The sequence below is a fragment of the Anopheles coluzzii genome, chromosome 2, assembly GCF_943734685.1.
Source record: "Anopheles coluzzii chromosome 2, AcolN3, whole genome shotgun sequence".
NCBI classification, from domain to species: Eukaryota; Metazoa; Arthropoda; class Insecta; order Diptera; family Culicidae; genus Anopheles; species Anopheles coluzzii.
In genome coordinates this window covers 113,227,177-113,248,691 of record NC_064670.1, presented here as the reverse complement: position 1 = coordinate 113,248,691, position 21,515 = coordinate 113,227,177, and the positions used below count along the sequence as shown (strand labels likewise).

General features: G+C 50.8%; 1 protein-coding gene across 7 annotated transcripts in view; it reads right to left on the bottom strand.

The window, feature by feature from the left end:
• Positions 1–501: 501 nt before the first annotated feature.
• LOC120950001 (mucin-19) overlaps positions 502–21,515 on the bottom strand; it is a 108,869-nt gene continuing 87,855 nt past the window's right edge. For 3 of the 7 annotated variants that reach the window (XM_049607088.1, XM_040367699.2, XM_049607089.1), the window contains exons 5-16: positions 16,219–16,440; positions 15,954–16,133; positions 10,239–15,871; positions 9,429–10,157; positions 8,399–8,452; positions 7,429–7,524; positions 7,270–7,346; positions 5,974–6,020; positions 5,780–5,909; positions 5,025–5,116; positions 4,868–4,932; positions 502–4,791 (exon numbers count right to left, since the gene is read on the bottom strand). In XM_049607088.1, coding sequence (XP_049463045.1) covers positions 4,728–4,791; positions 4,868–4,932; positions 5,025–5,116; positions 5,780–5,909; positions 5,974–6,020; positions 7,270–7,346; positions 7,429–7,524; positions 8,399–8,452; positions 9,429–10,157; positions 10,239–15,871; positions 15,954–16,133; positions 16,219–16,440 — 7,389 coding nt within the window. In that variant the 3' untranslated portion in view covers positions 502–4,727. The remainder of the gene's footprint in view (positions 4,792–4,867; positions 4,933–5,024; positions 5,117–5,779; positions 5,910–5,973; positions 6,021–7,269; positions 7,347–7,428; positions 7,525–8,398; positions 8,453–9,428; positions 10,158–10,238; positions 15,872–15,953; positions 16,134–16,218; positions 16,441–21,515) is intronic. The other 4 variants (XM_049607092.1, XM_049607093.1, XM_049607090.1 and 1 more) reach the window with 4 other exon arrangements.

Here is a 21,515-nt window from a genome sequence, read left to right as displayed (position 1 = left end):
TTGACGACTGTACCATGAGACCGGATAAGCATTTGAATCACATTATTCAAATTACCAAAGACATTCAGGGTCGGTCTGGTGGTATAATCGTCAACTCGTACGACTTAACAAAACGTGCCCGTCACGAGTTCAAGCCCCCGAATGAATAGATCGTGGGCCCCATACGTAGGACTGACTATTCTGCTGTGAGTGTAATAATCAGGAAGTTCACTGAAAGCCTAGCCCCCCACTAGTGGCACAGGCAGCAAGCCTTGACCCGATAACGGTTGTTGTGCCGAACAAAAATGGAAGAAGAAAAAAAATTCTTCGTTCAGTGAGAGAGAATATGTAAGAATATTATAAAACCGAGTATTTTTGAAACTTATTTTTCTCGACATACTTTAGTCAGATACGTGGCGCTGATAGCCATTGTTCCAAACATAAATTACGACGATAGCTAATTCTAGGGTCATCACGAACTTTCATCTCTCTCTTTTCTCGCAGTGGTGCTTTACCAAAGTGTTTCAGTTTTCATATATATATATTTTTTCAATATTCGTATATTTTTTATCATCACCAGTTTCTCTCCTCTCCGCTCTTCATTCACAAGTTATGTTCATGCGTGTGATCTGCCGCTTGCAATTTCTACATTTCTACGCACTGTTTCAATTACATCCTTCCGTTCTCGTTCTCCTCCACGTGTGGCGATATACTTATCTTCTGTGCAACACTTTATATTATCAGGGGCAGGGGTTGTTACATTCGCTTTTTCCCTCTCTCGCTCTTTCTCCGTATATGCCAGCAGATTCTCTAATTCTCTCGTGTCGCTTGGTTCGTGTCGATTGACATGTCATATCTCATTACTACTACTATTCAAATCTGTTTTTTTGTTCTTACACGAAACTGTATGCAAATACTATATTTAATTTGTTTCTGGCCGTACTTTCCCCGTGCGCGCACGAGTTCCTTAGCGAGCTCGGTTTTGTTGAGTGTGCTTCGTCTGTGGTTGTATTATCTTGTATCATCATCTTGTGCTCGTTTAGGGTTCTTAACATTGTAAACTTTGTTTCACCTGTTCACGACATGTTTTGTTTGCTTCACTTTCCCCCTTCTCTTAGTGTGTTAATAAGATATCTCTTTAGTTTGTCGATTAAATCAAAACATTTCATATGTTCAAGGTCCGATTCACGATCGCACTTTCCATCGCCCACCGCAGAGCGTGTGATTTTTGTATGGGGATTCTTATGGTAAATTTTGTTCATTTGACGAAACACGATGAAGACGACGATAATTAATGTAGCATTTTCTGTGTGAGTTTTTGGTGGTTTTGTCTGTTTAAAACATTCCCCTACATTTGTTGTACAACACACATAGATTGCTATAGTCTCAACAACAACCTTCACACCACACCGGAACTACGCACGGGGACTGGGGCTTTCTCTTTAAAGAATGCACTGTGCACGTTCAAATCCTTTCGTATTTCACTAGGTATAAATACAGATCGGCCGTTTGTTGTATCATGCACGCAAATGTCAAGGTGTGAGCGTGTTATAAACGACCTCTTTGACGACAGCGGCATCCGCAATTGCGTGCCTTCCCTCTGTTTCGCTTAAAATAGGCCCCAGGCGACACAATAAACACGACGACACCACAAATTGAACGGTTTCGTAAACAACTAAGTAAGACAATATTTTACATACGGCATGCAGGGGAGAGGATTGTTATTGTTGGTAGTAATTTGTCTATTTCCTTTTCCAGCACCCGCTGGAGGAAAAAGGAAAACCTATTATCGAACTAACGTATACGCAAATTAAACTCAGCAAGAACACCATTATTAAAACCAAAAGTTGAGTCCCAGTACACACACTCACCGTGTGTTAGGGGAGGATAAGCTAATTTGGATGTTAGAGAGGTTTTGTTTTTGTTTTTTTGTTTGTTCGTCTCAAAATGAACGCGTGTAACAAACGAAAATGCGCCCCGAAATTCCAACACCCGGTTCATTCGGCAGTTCATTCACCCCCAGACATCGGAGGCGTCAATGTATCTTTTTATCGACAGTCTTCTCTAATGCGCATCTCGGCATATAACAACAGTCAGTCTAATCGCGAACATTCGTTCGTTCCCACCGTGTTCCTCGTAAATCCTTTTTCCACCACATACACCCAGACACACACAATTTGCACATTTCGCATATGCGTGTGTCCTTCCTTAGACATGCCGATCGAACATGGGCCACCCCATGTCGATCGAATTCGACCTTCTCTATATTACGGCTATGATGATGATCCGTATGCCCATAGATCGACAGCTTTATGTTTTCATCCGCGGGAAAGAGGGGGAAGTGTGTAGTGGTTTCCATAAATATAGACACTTAGAAATGGGTTCAAAAATCTGCTCACATTTCTCCTGCCGCCGCTTGCTTCCCACGATCTTCAATGCGCCCGTGCCAACTGTACTGTGTTGCATATTCACGATTTGGTTGTTTGCATGGGAACCACTAATGCAATACGGGAAAAGGGCGCCCCGTGCTGGCAGCCCCCCCGGGGAGTTGGTGCTATTAAAAAGGATATTTTTTCTTCCCCCACCCGGCAAATGACTTCCTCCGCCGGTACCCTTTACACAGTCACCTATTTGCCCCTTGTTATCATAACTCTAAATAAGGTTTCCTCTATACAATATACCGACTACGAGGGATGGGGGAGCAGCGGTTGGTTGTGTGTGTGTGTGGTTTTTGTTTTGATTAAATGCGTTTTCCCCTCGCACCCATTTACAGATTACCCGCACACGGTGGTCCCCGTGTGCTTTTTTCCGCCCCATTTCACTACCCGTGCAATAATGTAACTACTCTAATCGAAAAGGGGGTTTCCCGCTTCATTCATCCTGTGTACAACAGTTGGGGAAAACAAGGGAGAGAGGGCGACAACACGCCAACGGAGCAAATAATAATAATAATAATAATAACACACTGTGTGCGTGGTGATTAAACGCGCGTCCAACTACTTTGTTCGCTTCAGTTTCTTAGACTATTCCGAATACGTGATGATGCTGAGATGTGTGTGGGGCTCCGCGCGTATCGGAATCGTCGGCACGATCGACATGCAAACACGACACGTGTTGCGTCCTTTTTGTTTTCTGTTTCTTCCTCTACCTTATATGGTGTATAATATTACTTTTCCATTCTTTTTTGTTTCGTCCATCCTTTCCTCATAAATATAAAATATATAATATATATATACCGTTTTCTACTTACAATCTAATATTGTTGTTGTTTTTTGTTGTGGTTGTGTGTTGTTTGCATATCATCTCGCATTGATTTTGTTTTATACATACAATTTGTGTGAATGCCTCGCCACTTTTTTGTTCTCAACTTCTCTGTATTCCCCCGTGTCCTGTGACATGTGTGTTTTGTTGTTCGCTACCGTTCTTATCGGTGTTGATTTTCGTATGCACTTGAAATGCAAGTGGTGACTGATGTGTTTATTTACATGCGACGCAATTGACGTCTGCTCACTTGAGAAATGCTCTTCTTAACACACGTGCGACCGACAAGTATTGTGACAAAAACGGAATTTTGTGCACAAAAGCAAGGGTTTGATGAGAATCAAATGGAACGAGCAGGAAATTAAACAACGTAACAAAACATTCTCTTTCCCTTTTTTTATGTTCGCCTTTTAGTGTAAAGCGCGTTATCTCACTGTCCCTCATCAGCATTAGTTAAGGGCAGTTAGATGAAGGAGTTTCCGTTTTCCCGTCCTCCCCTTTCTTCTTTAATGGCAGACAAAATGCTCTGAGCAATGGGTCCTCGGGGTAAGAACTTAGTTTGAATGCGCTAAAAAAACATAAATCGTATCCTGTTTTCACAAAGTGTTGTTCTCATGTTTCGAACAGCGGTGTCACTCAACAGAGCAGACTAATGGTCTGGTCGACGAAAACCCCCACAATCAAGCGTATAACACCGTGCGCCAACGCTGGATGCTTAGTCACTAAAGCACTAATCGATAAAATTGGATTATACATATACATATATAGTCAGTTACGCGCAAATGCGAACCTAAACCATAGTCGTTTAAATATTTACATCATCAATGGGGAGGTACACTCACAGACCGTTCCATTGTTTTGTTTTCCCGCTTTTACCCCTAAAAGGTGGTGCCCCGCGGCAGAATCGAATCTATAATAATGTTGGCTAGCCTTACGCTGAGACACAAAGTCATTTCATAATACTTAAATATAATCTAATCAAAGAGAGAAAAAAGACTAAAGTAAGCCTACCCATATAGTTGTCGCGGCGGACGCGACAAGAAAATGTTTGTAATTATAGGACCAGCATTCCCTGGTCGTTCTGCTGCACAGCACCCAGACACACACGAACACACACAGCATGTATGTCATTGCGTGTGTGTGCCCGCGCGTGCGTGTCTACTACTGTCTGCCAGCCTGCCTGTCCTAGCCTTGAAATACACACTTTTGTTATCCACTATATAGAACTATATGTATATAGCTTTCGTTTGTATCAATCTAGAAGTGTTGCTTTTAACGTTTGTTTGTTTGTTTTTGTTACTTAGTGTTTTTGGTCAAATTTGGGAAGAAATCAGGAAGGAGTTGTGAGATGAGTGTTTGTGGTTGATGGTGTTCGCACAGCATGAAACACTGCCAAAAAAGGTACCAGTGGTGTTGTTAGGAGAGTTGTGGACCAGCTGACACAGCATCACTGCCGCCAACTTGTCGTCGTAATTGGGGTTGTGCTACTAATGTTTACCACCCCGTGCTGCTTCCTCCAGTGCACGCACCTTCATCTCGCGCTCGTGTTGTCTGTAAGGGTAAAAGTAACCGAACAAAAACCAATCAATTAGTTAACGCGTTCGTTCAAATTGCTTCCGATCAATACCTCATGTACTGCTCATGCAGCGATTGGGCCCGGTCTAATGCACTTTGTCGTTGAAATTCAGCGGCCTGGTGGAATTGGATTGTACGTTAGTTTATCTGTACTGCACAAACATTGGGAAAACCCCCACCATCGCAAACACCTTTCATTGCTTTCTTACCTGCAGTGGATCATAGGACATACGCAACAGCACCTCCGAATGGGGATCCCTCGGCATTAAAACATTCGGCCGTGGATAGGGAGGAACGTTGGCTGCGGAGCGTGGACAAAAGGAACGAGCGCACCATCCATTAAGCCGGTTGATGTTTTATTGACCACAGAGAGCACAGCAACAGAGAGATGGAAAAATAGTAAAAAAAAGATAAACAATTAGTAAATATATTTAATATAGACGCAACACCACGATTTAGGTTAGAAATGAGAATGAAAATAAAGTTGAACGAATGATAAACATGAAACTAATATCAACGATAGAGATGAAATGAAGTAGCTAACACTAATGGACGATATAAACTGTGTGACATTGGGAAGGTAATTTAACGTTCCGATTATAGACGCGCGAGCAAACACGATCTCCGTATACAATCGATAACATTGCCCCCCCCACACGAACGATCGCGAGCCCGATCTACAGACACGATTAAGGTCTGCTAAATGAGTGATTGTGAAGGGGTTCCGGGGGACCAAGAACTAAGCTGATATACCGTGACAATCGAAGAAGAAGGATGCGGAAAGGGGAAGAGAAAGATCGAATTAAAAAAAAATAAGACAAAGATGCACAGGATGAATGGATCATAATAGATGGATTTTTAACGAGAATGTGGGATTTTTGAGCGCATTTAGCTTTTCTTGTCTTTGTACACATTTGCTTTTCTTTTCTTTTCTTTGCGTGTATCTTTTGCAATACAAACTCACGTGGTAGATGAAAACCTGCTGCCGCCGCTGCCGCTGCCGCCGCCGCCGCTGCTGCCGAGTCTTGCTGCTGTTGCGAATGCAAGTGCAAGTGCGTATGGGAGTGTGCATGGTATTCGCCAGCCAAGCGCAACTGTAACAAGTGAACAGAAACCAACAACATAAAACATGATTGACGTTTCGATGCTGATACGTACCATCGGATCGGATGGATCCAGCCCAGCAACAGGATGCGGTGGCAAGCCTGTGTTGTGTGCGTTGTTGTGCGTGCGTCGATCATTGTGGTTATCCGAACACACGAACCAGCACATACACGCACGCACACACCATTTCCCGGTTTTTTCCCGTGTTGGCAGTGGCATTTAGCGCATTTAGGGATCATCGGTTGTGTTGTGAAGGCGGGTTTGGGTGGGGTGTTGGTTGATGATGGTTTCAGTTCCCGAGAGTGTTGGGTATCGGTTGCAAAGTTGTGAATTGCGAAAAATAAGGCGAGGAGCCATGATCACGCGTACAAACGGATCGGTAAATTAAATAGAAACAGAAAGACAGTGCAACAAATGGTAAGAACGCCGCAAGAACGTCACATGGACAGCGTACGCATTCGAAAATGTATCATAAAAAAACACACACAAGGCAAGAGGCAAGCGGTCATAGACACCACATCAAGTGGGCACGGGGATCGAGTTGTTAGCATTGATAGTGGCGCATCAATGATGTGGATTCGAACACATTTAAACATTTCCCCATTCGCAAAAACGTTACAGTGCAGAACACAGCGCGTGTTGTGGTTTGGTAAGTTTGTTGTTGTTTTTGTTGTTGTTGTTGTTGTTGCAGGTGGCAGTGATGTTGGCAGTGGCCGCGGTGGTGTTCGGCATCGGCGTAGTGGTACGGTTTTGGCAAATTTTCACATTCATCGTTTTTTTTAAGGGAGGAAGGGAAGGGGTTTTCATGTTTGTTTGTTTTTTACAGAAAGATGGGATTTTCACGGGTAAAGGGGGAAAAAAGAAAATAGGTGTAATAATATCAGCACATTCATCAGCAGGATGATAGGTCACAGTAAACGCATTAGAAGGAATCGGAATCGTCGCCGGAACGGAGCGCACGCGCGGATTTCATCGGTGGGGCGGCGGGTCGGGCATCATCGTGTCCCGGTTGATTATGATGATGATCGTACGCGTTAATTAAACCGTGGGAAGGAATTCGATCGCGGAGAAGTTCGGTAATCGGTGCGATTGGAAACGCACACACACAGAAACATACAAACATTGACACACACACACCCGGGAACATGTGTAAACCAGCCCCCGATGTGAGCGAGGAAGAAGAGAAGAGAAACACAAAAAAAGGAAAACGTAAGAAACACGTGTTTGAATTGAATGTAAAGAAAGAGAGAAAGAAAGGAAGAACAAATCGAAATCGGTCGGTTAAAGGAAATTAAACAGCCGGCGCGCAGCCGTGGCGGGGCGGCGTGTCATGCGAATCGGATACGTTACCTATTCGTTCCCGCTCCAGTTGTGCGATGGCCGCCGGATTGCCGTAAAGCCCAGGGAACTGTGACGGATGCATTCCTCTGTGGAAGGGAGTAAAACGAAGCGGAAGTCGTTAGTGTGAAACTACATTCAACTACTGTTGTTTGTCACTGTGGGTCTTACCTCATTCGATAGTACTCCATCCAGTGCGGATCTAGCCGGGATGGGCCCATGCCGGGCTGGTTCTTGAGGTCCTCGAATTCCCTAAAAAAGATGTCCCTGTTAATCGGAGAAATTTCGCAAAAATCGATCAATATCATTCTATGAACGAAAGCACCAGGCAGCGGTGGCGGTGGGCGAACGGCTGGGTAGGTATAGCAAAGCAGGTAGAACTTAAACACACATTACACACACATACATACACCGATAATGGTTTGTCTTATTCGTATGAATTAAGGTATGGAATAGTTTGTATGAGAACGTGAACTTTAAATCGATCGATAGTTAAAACAAAGCCCAACAATTAAATTATAGTTAGAGATTAGCATTTTGAAGTGAAACATTTGTAAATGTAGAGCGGTTATACATCTTTTCATCGTCAAATTAGACTTATTGCACAGGAATAAACTGACGACAAGGAATAAACTGACGAGGAGTAAAGAGTGATTGGTGGTTAAATTAATACTGCATGTAAGTATGTGTGTTTAAGTGCTTGATGTCTCCTGCAAACGCTATCGTGCATAATAAATGATATTGAATTTTGATAGATGATTTTCGTAAATGAAACGTATACAACAATGCTTCGAAAAATACTACCAAATTACCTTGCCGGAATGGCTATTTCGACAAGTGATAGTATTTTGTTAAGCCAAAACGACATAACGCGTCTATAACTTTGCCAATCGATTGAAAAACAAAAATGCTTATGAAAACAAATGATTCAGGTGAAAGGATTGTAGGATAGTTTTATGGATTATATGACGTTTAGGGTCGCGAAATGAGATGTAAAAATCGATGATAATATGCCAATTAATACACACATACATCGTATATGCGCATGCCGCATTAATATAATATACGATTGAGAAGCAAAGGAATTAAAGCGTAGCGTAAAAAAAAGAAACAGAAGAAAAAACAATTCTATCTACTATACCTTTCTCTATTGTACAGTGGATGGTATGGTGGCGGAACCATCGTTTCCACAGGACTAGATAATATTGGAAAAAGAGAAAAGAAAAAAGCGAAAAACGGGATGAAAATTTGAACTGTAAGATCGATCCAGCTGTCCTGTAAGTAATGTTAAAATATGCATTAGCGGCCAAAAGCCATAGAAATTGGCTTCCAACAAAGCTCTATCAGGAGAAAGAGAGAACTCAGCCAGTGCAGTAAAATTTCACTGTCAATGTCAAAAAAACAAATCTGACTGAAACAAAATCCATATCAGTGTCACGTACTCAATTGTAATGATCAGAGTTGTACTCTGATCAGAGTACTAAAAATGATTGGTGTGACCAATGCATGCTTCGTGACATGTTATGAACCACCGCTCAGTCAGTCACTATCTCATGACTTTTTTTTACTGTGATCAGTTCTGCAAAATGGCACTGACATAGTCATGACACATTCCGGCTGAAACCAAATCATGTCCGCGCCACTCGCAAGCACCGCATATCTCCCATGACTATCGTAATGATCACCGACAGAAAATGTCGTGACCAAGTGAGTAACAAAAACTTGAGTGCCAAACAAAATGTCACCGAGCATGTAATTGATCCATCAACTGTTTGAGTCTCATCTCTGATCATCTCAGTTGTGTACGTGAGCTGATTTGAACTTCGTTTCAGTCATGAGTGTTGTTGACTAAAACAGTGACATTTGGTAACACTTTTCGCAGCCAAAAAAAAAACATGATCATGCTTGTGCCGGCATTAAGTTCAGTTTGTCAGTCAGAGTATCGGGTTTGCCTCAAGCATTTGCTCGTCGCAATCGACATGTCATGACGTACATTCATTGAGTATCAACAATGAGCATCAAGCTACCACATATATGTTCATTGTTTTCGTTGGTGAATATCTCGTGATGCTCATGACATTTTGCAGCACTGATCTCGCCTTTACAGAGCAAAACAGTAAAGTCGGTTTAGAAAACTTTCTCCAACCGAAAAGCACAACACAAACACCTACCTAAAACCAACGTGTGGCCGCGCGTACTCCGACAGCTGCCTGAGGGCCGGCGTGTCCGGGTACGGTTTAATGTCCGGCTTCATCGACTGCTGCCCAGGCGACGGATGGCCCGGATGATGGCCCGGCGGTGGTGGACCCTGCGGTCCGCCCGGTCCGCCCGAGCCCGAGCTACTGCTGCCCGCGCTGCCCGGCTTGCCTGCCGCTGCGGCAGCCGCTGCTGCCGCCGCTTGCTGCTGCGCCTGCTGCTGAGCGGCCGCCTGCTGCTGTGCCTGGTGGTGCGCCTGCTGCGCTTGATGTTGCGCAACGGCTGCCGCCTGCTGCTGCTGCGCCTGCTGCTGTTGCTGATGGTGATGCTGGGCGGCGGCCGCCGCTGCTGCTGCCGATGCGGCAACCGCTTGATGGTGCTGGGCAGCTGCCACCGCCTGCTGGTGCGCCGTCACGCTCGGATGCTGCTGATGGTGCGGATGGGACGGTGGTTGATGGGGATGGGGCTGCATTGACGGGTGGTGCTGCTGTTGCTGCTGCTGTTGCTGCTGTTGCTGCTGCTGCTGCTGGTGCTGATGCTGCGCCTGGGCCGCCTGCTGTGCTTTCCGTTCCCGCTCCTTCTCTGCCAGCTTGCGGTCGCGCTCTTCGCGCTTGCGGGCCAGCTTGGAGTCGGGCGTCGGTTTGAATTCGAGATCGGTACGGGTGCAGGAGTTGTAGTCACCACGATCACAGCGTCGTACGAAGCTAAAACACGGCGAGGGAGGAAAAGACGTTCAATTAAAATCTATTTCAAACACAGGTTTGATTGACTGCTCGACTACTTACATTGCCGATTGCGACCGGTGGCACTCGGTATCGTCCGGTTTGGCTTCCGGGCTCGGGCCCCGGTTCATGTCATGGACAGGGGACGGCGGTTCCGGATCCGGATCGATGTCGAGCGTTTCGATGTGCACCGGTTCGCTCGGGTGCGCCGGATGGTGCCCGGGCGGCGGTGGCGGCCCATGCCCCGGATGATGGTGCGGGTGATGGCCCGGCGGCGGACCTAGCCCGCCACCGGCCGCCGCATGGGCGTGGGCTCGCAGCGCGTCCATATGGCTGGTCGGCTTGCCTCCACCGACCGGAGGCAGCTGGTTCTCGATGAACGGATTGTGCGGCTGCGGTGGACCGTACGGCGAGTGGTGATGGGGTGGACCGGCCGGATGGAACGGGCTCCCGCTGAGCGGATGGCCACCGGGCGGACCGCCCGGCATGCCGACCATCCCCGGACCGCCCGCCCCGCTGGGCGATGGGCCTCCCCGGCCGGGGCCACCCGGTGGTCCGGCTGACGAGCCGCTCTGGCTGGACGAGTTGGAATGCCCACTGCCCGGACCACCGCCGCCTCCATTGCCAGACCCGGAGGACGACTGCTTCGAACGATCGTTTCCGCCCGACCCGGACAGCGACGATACGGACGAGGTGGAGGAGGAGGAAGTTTGCGGCTGCTGCGATTTGCTGCCACCGCCGGAGGATTTCGACTTTTCGCCCGCATTGCCGTGCACCCCGGGGCCGCCGGCCCCAGGCGCGTCCTCGGGCCGGGGCGGCGGTATCGCGGTCGGGTGCCCGTGCAGCATCGGATTGTCGAGGGGTGAGCCGCCGGGCTTCATGTACGAGAAGCCGGGCCCGTAGGCGGGACCGTACGGGTACGGCGCGTAGAACGGGTTGTGATGGTGCGGATTGAACAGCGACGGGTGCATCAGCGGGTACGGCTGCGAGGCGTGCATCACCGAGCCGGGAATGCCCGCCATCGGGCCCGTCATCGGCAGAGGTAGAGGCATCTGGGGGTGTCGTATGACCGGTGGCGATGCGCCTGGCCGGAACGGGTGGGACGGTGGCGGCGATCGCTGTCCCGAGGGGCCACCGTACATCTTGCTCAGCGGGCTGGAGATCAGCGCCGCCGACGGTGCGGACGAGGACGGTGGCGGTGGTGTCATGTGGGGGCTCTGCTGGCGCATGATCTGGCGGTCGCGTTCGGCCGATGCAGCTGCAGCGGCCGCCGCTGCTGCGGACGAGCTGCCGCTGCCTCCCGCACCGCCCGCACCCGGCGTCGACGGGTGGTGGCTCAGGTGCATCGGGCTGCCCCGGCTCAGGCCGGAGCTGTTCGAGTTGGCAGGTGAGCTGGATCGGTGATGATGGCCGCCCGGGCCCGGGTAGCCACCGCCGCCCGGGGTTCCCGGTCCGCCCGGCGGCACGTTCGGGCTGGCCCGGCTCAGCGCGGACGACGAGGAGGACGGCGGTCCACCACCGCCGGCCCCGGTCGGGGTGGACGGGGACTGTGCCGCCAGCGCACTCACCGACTGGTGCATCGAGGTCGGCGGCAGGTGGCCGTGCGGACCACCCGCTAGACTGCCCGGCCCGGACGAAGGTGAGCGGCGACCGGCGCCCGCCACCTCCATCAGGCTGCCGAGTGCGGAAGGTGTGGGCCCGCCGAGCAGCGGCAGGCCGGCGCTGTGTGCCGCCAGCGAGGGTGGCAGCAGCCCGGCGTGTCCCACCAGCGGACCGGCCAGATGGGCCGGATGGTGCGGAGGTAGCTGCATGCCGGGGTGACCCAGGTGCAGCGGCAGCGGATGGGGTAGCATGCCGTGCGGTGGCGGCACTCCCTGCAACAGTGAGTTGATAGGGGAGGCGCGGGTCGGCGGCAGCTCGTTTGTGCCGGGTCGGGGCGGTTCGCGGTCCCGGTCCGACCGGTGATGGTGCGCCATTGGCTGCAGCCCCAGCGGTCCATTGTCGGACGAGGGCCGCATCGGGGCAGGGGAATGGGACGTTACCGCCGTGGAGGAGGAGGATGATGCAGTCGTGGAGGTGAGGGCAGTGCTGCCGCTGGACGAGACGGCCAGCGAAACCGAGCTCGGCACCGATGAGGGTGGCATTGGTCCGCCCGGTCGGTGCATATTGCTGGGCTGGTACGGGCCCGAACCGGGCGGCGTTGGTAACAGCTGCGGTGGAGGGACACCGCCCGGATGTGCCAACGGGTGGCCGCCGAGCACGGGGGGTACATGCACGCCACCCGGCTGGGACGTTGGTGGTACCGGTGACGAGTTCGGACCGGCGCCGAGCAACGTTGGCATCAGCCCCGGATTCACGATATGTCCCGGGTGGCCCGGGGGCGGTGGTCCATGCGGCGGTGGATACGATCCAGCACCGTGCGGTGGTAGCGAGGGAGGAGGCCCACCCGACTGGGGCGAGGCAATACTGCTGCCGTGCAGGGGCGTCGCCTGAGAGCTGCTGTTGCTGCCCTGACTGTCCTGGTTGGGCGTGATGGCGTGGCGCCCCGAAGCCGACACGTCCAGTGGGTTGGACGCATCGTTCGCCCCCGGGCCGCCGCTGCTGCTCGACGAGCTGCTCTTCAGCAGATTGTCCGCCGAGAAGCTGTTGTTCTTGAGCGAGGTGGGCGTGTCGCTCGCCACCGAGGAGGGTGGATACTTCATCGGGCCCATGGCCTCCGGCGGCAGGTACTTCAGATCTTGCGGCTGTGACTGCGGCTGTCCGGGCAGGCCGCCCGCCAGCGGATGGTGCGGATGGTGGTGCTGGCCGGGCGGTCCCGCCCCGAACGGGGGCATTCCGGGCGGTCCGTACTTGACCGCCGCCATCGGATCGTACTTGAACGTGTGCTCGTAGTGCTGCCGAAGCATGCTGAGCTGGGCCGGGTCGGGATAGTGGCTCTTGGGGATGAGCGGCAGCGGCCCACCGACACCGGATGGGGGTGGAGGCGCTACGCCACTGCCGCTGCCACTGTCCGAGGCGGGCGACGGTGCAAACTTGCTGCGCTCGTCCGGCGGCGGATACTTTAGGTTCAGGCCCGTCAGATCCTGCGCGTACTGGGACAGCTTCATGTGGGGCGGTGGTCCTGCGCCGGATGGTGGTTCGCCCGGCGCTCCGGAAGCGGACGGCGGTCCGGGCGGACCACCGCCAAGCTTCAGCGGGAGTGGACCACCATCCTGGTTGGGTGGCGGTGGGGGACCGTGCGCCGGGTACCGCTTCATATCGTACTCGAGCGGCTCGTCCTGCGGCCCTGGTGGACCGTACTTCAGGCCCGGCGGTTCGCCCGGTCCGGGTTGATGATGTGGTGGCAGTGGCCCATACTTGTGCTCCCCGTACTTCATACCGTCCTCGCCCGGATGCCCACCGTACTTGATGTGACTTTCGTACGGTTTCATGACGAGATTTTCCGGATCGTACTTCATCTCGGGCGGGCCTTGGGCGGCGCCACCTTGACTGGACGATTCGTTGCTACCGGTGCCTCCGCCCGGCATCAGTTTCGCTTCCGACTTGACCTCAATCTTGAGCTTCAAATCCTGCGGCTCGCTAGGGGCACCACTCGTTGGGGCCGCGCCGCCACCGACACCGGAGCCGGAGGATTGCTCTCCGGGCGCGGAGGACGATCCGGCAGAGGCCGCCGACGCCGCCGCCGCAGCAGCTGCACCAGACTCTTCGTTCGGTTCTTTCTTGATGAACACGTCTTTGGAGTTAAAGTCGACCGATGCTGCTGCTGAACCGGCCGGTGCGCCCGTGGGAGGTCCGGTCGCGGCAGAACCTTCCTGTTTCATGTTGGCCAGCTTCGAAGCCATCTCCTGGTCGCTGGACGGGGCGGGTCCGAGCGCATTTAAACACGGTTTGCCCTCCACCACCGTGGTGGTGGTGCCGCTGCCGGCTGTGCTGACACTGGTACCGTTGGTTGCTGCGGCCGCTTCCTCCGACGATGGAGCAACTCCCTGCTGGGGCGGTTCACTGCCATCGGCGCCGGGTAGCAATGCGCCCGCGGTCGGTGGGGCCGGCGTTGCGACGGGCGTAGTGGCCGCCGTCGACGGCGGAGAGATGTCTTCCGTTTCGGGCAGTTTGGCGGTGTCTGCGGCCGTTGGAACGGTTGCTACCGCCGACGCAACAACGGCACCCGTAGCACCCGCGTTCGAATCGTCATCCTTGTCTTCCGAACCACCCGACGAGGACTTGGCCACGGTCGAGGTGGTCGTATTGCTGCTGCTGCTGTTTTCGTTCGACTCCGTAACCATCGGCTCGGCGGCGAGCGGTGGTCCGAGCGACAGTGGATCCTTCTCGTCGTCCTTCGCGGCTGGCACGCTGCCATCGGCAGCGGCTCCTGCGCCGCTGCCCGTACCGGAACTGACCGAGTTTGCGCCCTGCAACCGCTCGTGTCCGACCGGTGTCGGCGTGCCGGTGGTGCGCGTACCGATGCTCGTTTCCGTCGCCGCCTCGCTGACCGATTCCATCTCGTCCAGCACGGAGCCGGGCCGGCTGTCGGTGGTGAGGCTTTCGGCCGGGCTGTCCGAGCGTTTGCGCTTCTGTCCATCCTTCTCATCGCTTCCGTCCACCTCCTGCTCGTTCGAGCGCTTCTTGCCCTTGCTCGGGGTGGTCGTTTCCGTCTTGCCCGGTCCAGCGGACTTGCTGCCTTTGCTGCCGGTCTGCGAACCGCCATGCTTGCCACCGACACCGTCCACCGTCGGGCCAACTGCACCCGAGGAGCTGCTGTTCCCGCCATTACCAGTGCCTGTGGTAGTGGTGGTGGTGGTGTTAGTGTTGGTGCTACTGCTATTATTGCTGCTGCTGTTCGTCGTTTTGCTGGGCGTCTTTGGACTGTCCAGACTTCCGCTCGCTCCGTTCCCACTGCTGCCACCGGTGTTGGGCGCACCACCGCCCGCCGTGGCTGCGGCGCCAGCAGTGGCTGCGGCTGCGGCAGTGCCGGTCGCTGTCTGCTGCTCCGGTGTCTCCGTACCGCCCCGCTTGGGCCGCTTCGCATTGGTAGCATTCGTTTCTTTCGTTGGCTTTTGGCGGGTCCGCATCCTCGACGGAGATTCCTCGCCGGTGACCGTGCCCCCGCCAATGCCGCCGCTGCTGGCCGTCGTCGTAAAGTCTCCGACGCCGACGGAACCGCCGACGCCGCCGTTACTTCCGTTACTACTGCTACTGCTGCTGCTACTGCTGCTGCTACTGCTGCTGCTGCTACTGCTGCTACTGCTGCTGCTGCTACTACTGCTGCCTCCTCCACCACCGCCACCGCCTCCTCCGCCGCCGCCGCCGCCGCCGTTGCTACCTGTTCCGCCGGCCGTACCGTTGGCGGTGGCTGTCGCTGCAGCCGCCGCCGCTGCCGTCGCCTTGTTGGCGCTCGAATCGCTGTCGCACTCGCTCACGTCGTCCTCGGTAACGGAGCTGTTCTCCTCCTTGCCGATCGGCGACGGTCGGGACGAGCCGGTATCCGTCACGGTGCGCTCGGGGGTCTGTTCCTTCTTGCTGTTGCTGTTGCTGCTGCTGCTGCTGCTACCGCTACTGTTCGGCGCGGTGCCGCTCGCATTACTGTTCGTCCGTGTGTTGCGCCGTCGGAGCGAGCTCGCCCGTCGTCTGCGGTGGGGCCGGTTCTGGTTTGCCCCCGGCGTCTTCTTCCACAGATAGTAAAACTCTACCAATTCCGGCTGCGTGTTGAAGGGAAAATAGTTAATCTCCAAATATCAGAAAGCGAACCAAGCGAGAGAAAAAATGGAAGCGCCACATTACCGTTGGCCGATGTGGTAACAGGTCTTTGTGGATGCGAAAAAAATTCTTCCCAAACTGTCGCAAACCCTTGATGAAGCGTTTCGTTTCCTCCTCGGTCCACTTCTTCTCGATGCCCTTCGTCACGGGACACTTTAGCAGTGCTTCTAGGGCTTTGCCGGCGTCGTATCCTGAGTCGTGTAACTGCAACGATGGAGGAAAGCAAAGAGAGACATTAATGATGTTTGTTAAAAAACAAACAGATCTACGCCCGCCAATCGATACTTACAACATCAAATGCATTTATAGTTGTATCGTCACGACTAGCTGCCATACAACCATCTTCCTCGCACATACCCTGAAAGGCGGATATTGAACGAGCGGCGGTCAGGTACATCAACAAATCATTATCAATGTACAGTCCGGGTGTCCATCTTGGATCCTCTAGGTCGCGATCTTCATCGTCCTCGGAGCGGTAGTTCTCGATCGGTTGATAGTCTGGTAATGTTGCCTGCCGCGGGAAAAGTGGAATCCAAACAAAGGTCAAACAAAGGTTCAAAAAGCTTTGGTAAGGTTTTGTGAGTGTTAATGTCTTTTGGATGAAAATGTGTGTGTGGAGAAGGAGGAGGAAGTGTTGATGATGAGATGCGTTAGATGAAATTAGTCGATAAAGCACGATCGGGAGCAGCATTGTGTTACACAACAGTGAGCTAAGATTGATCGGTCGCTGAACGAAAGCTTTTGCCTTGAATCGCGGTGAAGGCGATGATGGTGGTGAAAGTAAGCATTAATTTTTCTCGTACGTGTGAAATTTTAAGCAAAACAAGCGGACAGGCAATTAGGCAAACCAACTGCACACACAGTAGTAGCATCCGTCGATCGCCGCAAGCACGCACAGTACATTATTTCCAAAAATTGATCATCATCTCCGACGGATGAACTGTTGTGTGTGTGTTTGTGTGAGTGTATTAGCAAAATTAACAAAATTAGAGTAAACAAATCATGTTGCTCGATGTGTTTGTCTGCGTATGAAATGGAGAAACATCTACGGAAAGAAGGAAAGTATCGCGCGCAATGGCGCAAACCGATCGGACGCAATAGCTTATTAAGCATCGTGTGTTAGAGCCGCGCGCACAGCGTTTGGAGAGTGTTAAATGGGAGTAATGAGCCTCGAAAAAAAAGGTGAAGGTGAAAGAGAAAATGTAATGAGGGAAATATTGGCGCGCAATGATCATGATGAGGATGATGATGGTGAATGAGTAATGATGTAATTATTTAATTATTGATCGTTTGTAGCGCGCAGTACGTATACAGCTTTCAGAGAGACTTCAGAAAGAGCAGCACGAAATTATCACCGAACGGGAGAGAGAGAGAGCGGAGTTTGTTGTTGCCAGCAGTGCGGATTGTTGCATATGAACAACTTATTGTTAGAGCACACACTGTTGAAGATCGAACCACGAAGATGAGCCAAATGGGTAGAGGTTGATCTCGGATCTTTCTAAAAAGGGAATGATGATGGTTTATTTCCGGTGAAAAACCGCCGGAACATTGCACAATGCTTAGACGAATTAGACGCGAAGGATTAGAAGTATCTTTACATCGATCTTTCAGCTACATAAGTTCTATCCAAAATCTATTACCAGCCTTGCTTTGGGAGCGGAAATAAATTGTGTATGCAGTATGTACTCCACACATGCTTAATGATTTCATTTTCCACAGAGTAAATGTATTCCATTACTGCACAACCATGGAAATGAGACTGCTGCTACACACTTAATCTCTCTCGAATGAGGGCGATTAATTAATCATTTTTTCCCCATTCGTAATGGCACATGCAAGAAAAGATATTTTTAAATACATTTCTCCCACTGCACCCTGCGCATTAGCGTGGCCGCACGCATTTTGCATTTAAAAACACTTCCTCTCCACCCATCACAACGCACCACCCAATGAGGCGGTATGAATGCATGTGTGCACACCTTGGCGCTTGATTCGCGATTAGAAAGAAGAGGTGTTTTTGTTGCACAATTTGTTTCCTTCTCTTCATGATGCCGCGCGCACCACAACAGAAGGTTTTGCGTTTACTCCCACAGCGCAGAGGAGTGTTTATGTGAGGGGTTAGAGATTGTTATGGGTGCATAAATTGAATCCAATTTTCTCATTTCCATCCACACGCACACACACACAGCACTGTACAATCTGCACAGTCACTCTCCACAGAAAACCGCACAACAAAGAGATCGTTTTTCTTTCAGCTTCCTACCAAACAACCTTCGTCTCGTCGGATGTGAGACGATCATGATCAGCTCCCACACACACACACACACTCCATCGAGATACGCGCACGCAGAAGGGTAAGTGGGAGGAGTGCTTCTTGTTTAATTCATCCCTTGCTTTACTTTTCCCTTTTCGCTCCTTCTTCTCTGCCACTCTATCTCTCTCTCTCTCTGGGTCACTACTTCCTTCCCTTGGAGGAATATGCTCTCAAACCTTCCGATCGTTTTGCCTCCCCGCCGTACCCTGCCCGACAAACTGTGTGTTAAATTTGTGTTTTCCACACCTTGCTTCCATAGGCGCGATCGGCGGCAGGCACGGAGATGCGGGTGTTGTTGCTTCATTTCCGCCCAAGTCGGCCGCTTCACCGTTTACTCGATCCGCTTGAAATTGAGGCGATCTCCGGGCCGAGAAGATCGCCGACCGGCCTCTGATCAAACATCTCTGTATGTGTGTGTGTGTTTACCTTCTATGGGCGCGGTTTTCCATTTGCTATCCTTCTTCTTTTACGCCCGGGTACGTACGTAATTAATTTCAAATCGCTTCGTTATGGCTAATAAGCCAATAATATGGTGGAAAGATTTCAAAGATTGTCCGGTGGCGCACACCGCAACCGTCTCCCCCACCTATGTGGTGGATGGGGGATCTGAATTGGATGGATGAGTGCGGTTCGGCGGTATAATGGTGCTGGTTGTTAGTACAGTGTGCGCGCGCTCACAACCATTGCCTTTTTTTACATTCTTTCAATGGAAAACCATCCATCCCATCAGCACACGATCATCATCCTCATCATCATCATCATGGACGTGTGCACTCACACACACCAAGGGTCATTCAAAAAGAAGGGCGCCATCGATGGTGGCTCGAGAAGATGATGATGATGGCGACTACCGACCGCAAACCGTTGTACAACTGGCGCTATGTGAACGGTACACACCACTGAACGGTGTTTGGGGCCACCGCTTTTTTCTTTTAGACCGACCTCCAACAGAAGAAAACTCGTCCAATAAGTCAGTGGCAGAGATAGCAGCAGCCAGCATGTGACCGATGCAAGAAGTAGAGGAAAAAACTCTCCCCATGTCCACGTTTAAGTGTGCTGTGTGGCGGGAAGTTTAATGGCGCGGGAAGCGTGATGGGCGTACTTGGGGAGGAAATGAAAAATAAACCACCGGGCGAGAGAATGGCCGTTTGGTGAAAATTCACATACAGCTTTTGCTGTTGCAAAGGAGCGAACGGAGAGGAAAGAGAGACGCAACAATACTACTGTACCATCGGCAACCGTCTCGGCGTGAGTGTCGGCGGTCGTCATCCTCATGATGAGCCAATTTGTCTGTGGATGGTACCGTTTTGGAGAAGTTTTGCAACTCGTTTCCTTTACCGTCGGCCGTTTGGGTTGTAACCGTTCTGCGCAGAAACTGACATTCTACATAATCAGTGAAGCGCGTGAGACTTGGGACGTGTTTATGATGGAAGGCTTCTATGACCTACTCTTGCTCCTTTTTTAATTTAGAAAATTTGTAAAATTTTATTTAATTCCCATATATTACTATAATCTAGCTCTCCACACAGCAGTCCTCCAGCAGCAGTAGAGTTAAGCAGTCCAAGTTTGTCAACTGGGAAACAGTTCACCCATATTGGATTTGAAATGTCCGATCCGCCCTGTGAAAAGTGATCCTCTCTCCACATTACTTCATATCTAAACTCTTAACTAACGCGCCCCAAAGGGTCTGGCGCTCTTTCAATACGAAATTAACCTATCACGCACATCATTTATACCGTCGTCTTCCCCTCCGTCCCTTCATTTGCTGCTTTCCAAACTAAAATTACCGCAATTTTTATTATCCTTCTATGCGCTCCATCCCCCTTCCCCTTTATCGAGAAGAACTGTGCGCCACACTATAATGGGAAAGTAAACAATCTCCTCCGCTTGGTTCCCTTGCTTTTCCCACCAAACAACAGCACACAATTTTGCGTTTTGCGTTAATAATCTTCTGTGCCAGGGTGAAATATTTAACACTTTCGTACCGTTCCCTAATGGAAGAATGGAAGGAAAGGGCCCGTCGAGTCGATTTTTATTACCCACCCCCACCCCACCATCAATAATGCCCCAAAAATTTCCATTTTCACCCCGTGAAGTCATGAGCCAAACTCATAAACAAACTCACAAAAGCGGGAAAGTTGGTGCGAAAGAGAGCGAGAAAGCAACAGCCGGTGGAGTGTGGTGTGGTTTAAAGTTCCATTTATAACGTGTCGTTCATCGGTTGCGGATTGATTTTCAAACTCCGCTCACGCTGCTTTTCCTGCGTTGAATGCACAAACGGCGAAGCAGTGAAAACCGAATGGCTCCACACTTTTCCTATGGCTTCTGGCTTTGCTTAACAAGTAAAACACTCCTCGCCACGAACTCCCAAATTCGATACAAATGCTATGGCAAGGCAATGGAATGGCAACAAGGGAGGAAAGGGAGAAATACATTGAAGAAGCAACTGTAGCTCGGGTTTGGTGTGCCACCTATCCCCCCACCCACCCACAAACAGAAGTTGTGTTTTCGATCCTTTCAAACATCATAAAACAACGGTCATTAATTATTTTCAAACATAAATGTGCGGTGTTGTATATTTCAAGCGGAGGTCAACCCGTTTGTAACACACCGAGGCAATTTGTTTATTTACATATGCCCGTAAGCGTAACCTAACACGCTTCTCCTCCCACATTTTCTCTGGGGGGGGGGGGATTGATTCTAGTGTGAGGTTGTTTCCATTTTCCGGGAAAACGGGCGCTAGCATTGCGGACACCAAAGAGGATACACCGAGCCGCAACAGGCAGAGGGGGGAGGAGAAAGAGAGATGATCATGAATCAAAACTCAGCAAAAGTAAAACAACAATTACTGTTCAAACCCCAACTGGTACGGATTAAACAGAGTATAAATAATAAAAAACGGACCAACACGGGCACGTTAAACGATTGTGCTGAGTGAAACATAAGCTTATTCACACTTTACACATCACATACACAAACACGCGTGGTGATTCTCTAAAAGTGCACAAAAGCACAACGTCAAAAAACAGTCCAGATTAATATCGGTGATATAGAGGGTTTTTTTTCTCTGTGAGTGAGTGTTTTAATGGAATTTGTAAATTGTGGGGGAAAAAATGACCTAATTCCCCGAAAATAGCAATCTCTTCATTGCATTTTAACATTCAGCGCCTTTTCGCTTCATTTTTTCTTGCAGCTTCAAATGGTGAATGAACATTTTGGAGCTTTCTGTTTGTTTGTTTGTTTGTTGGGGATTGACAAAACATTATGAAAGC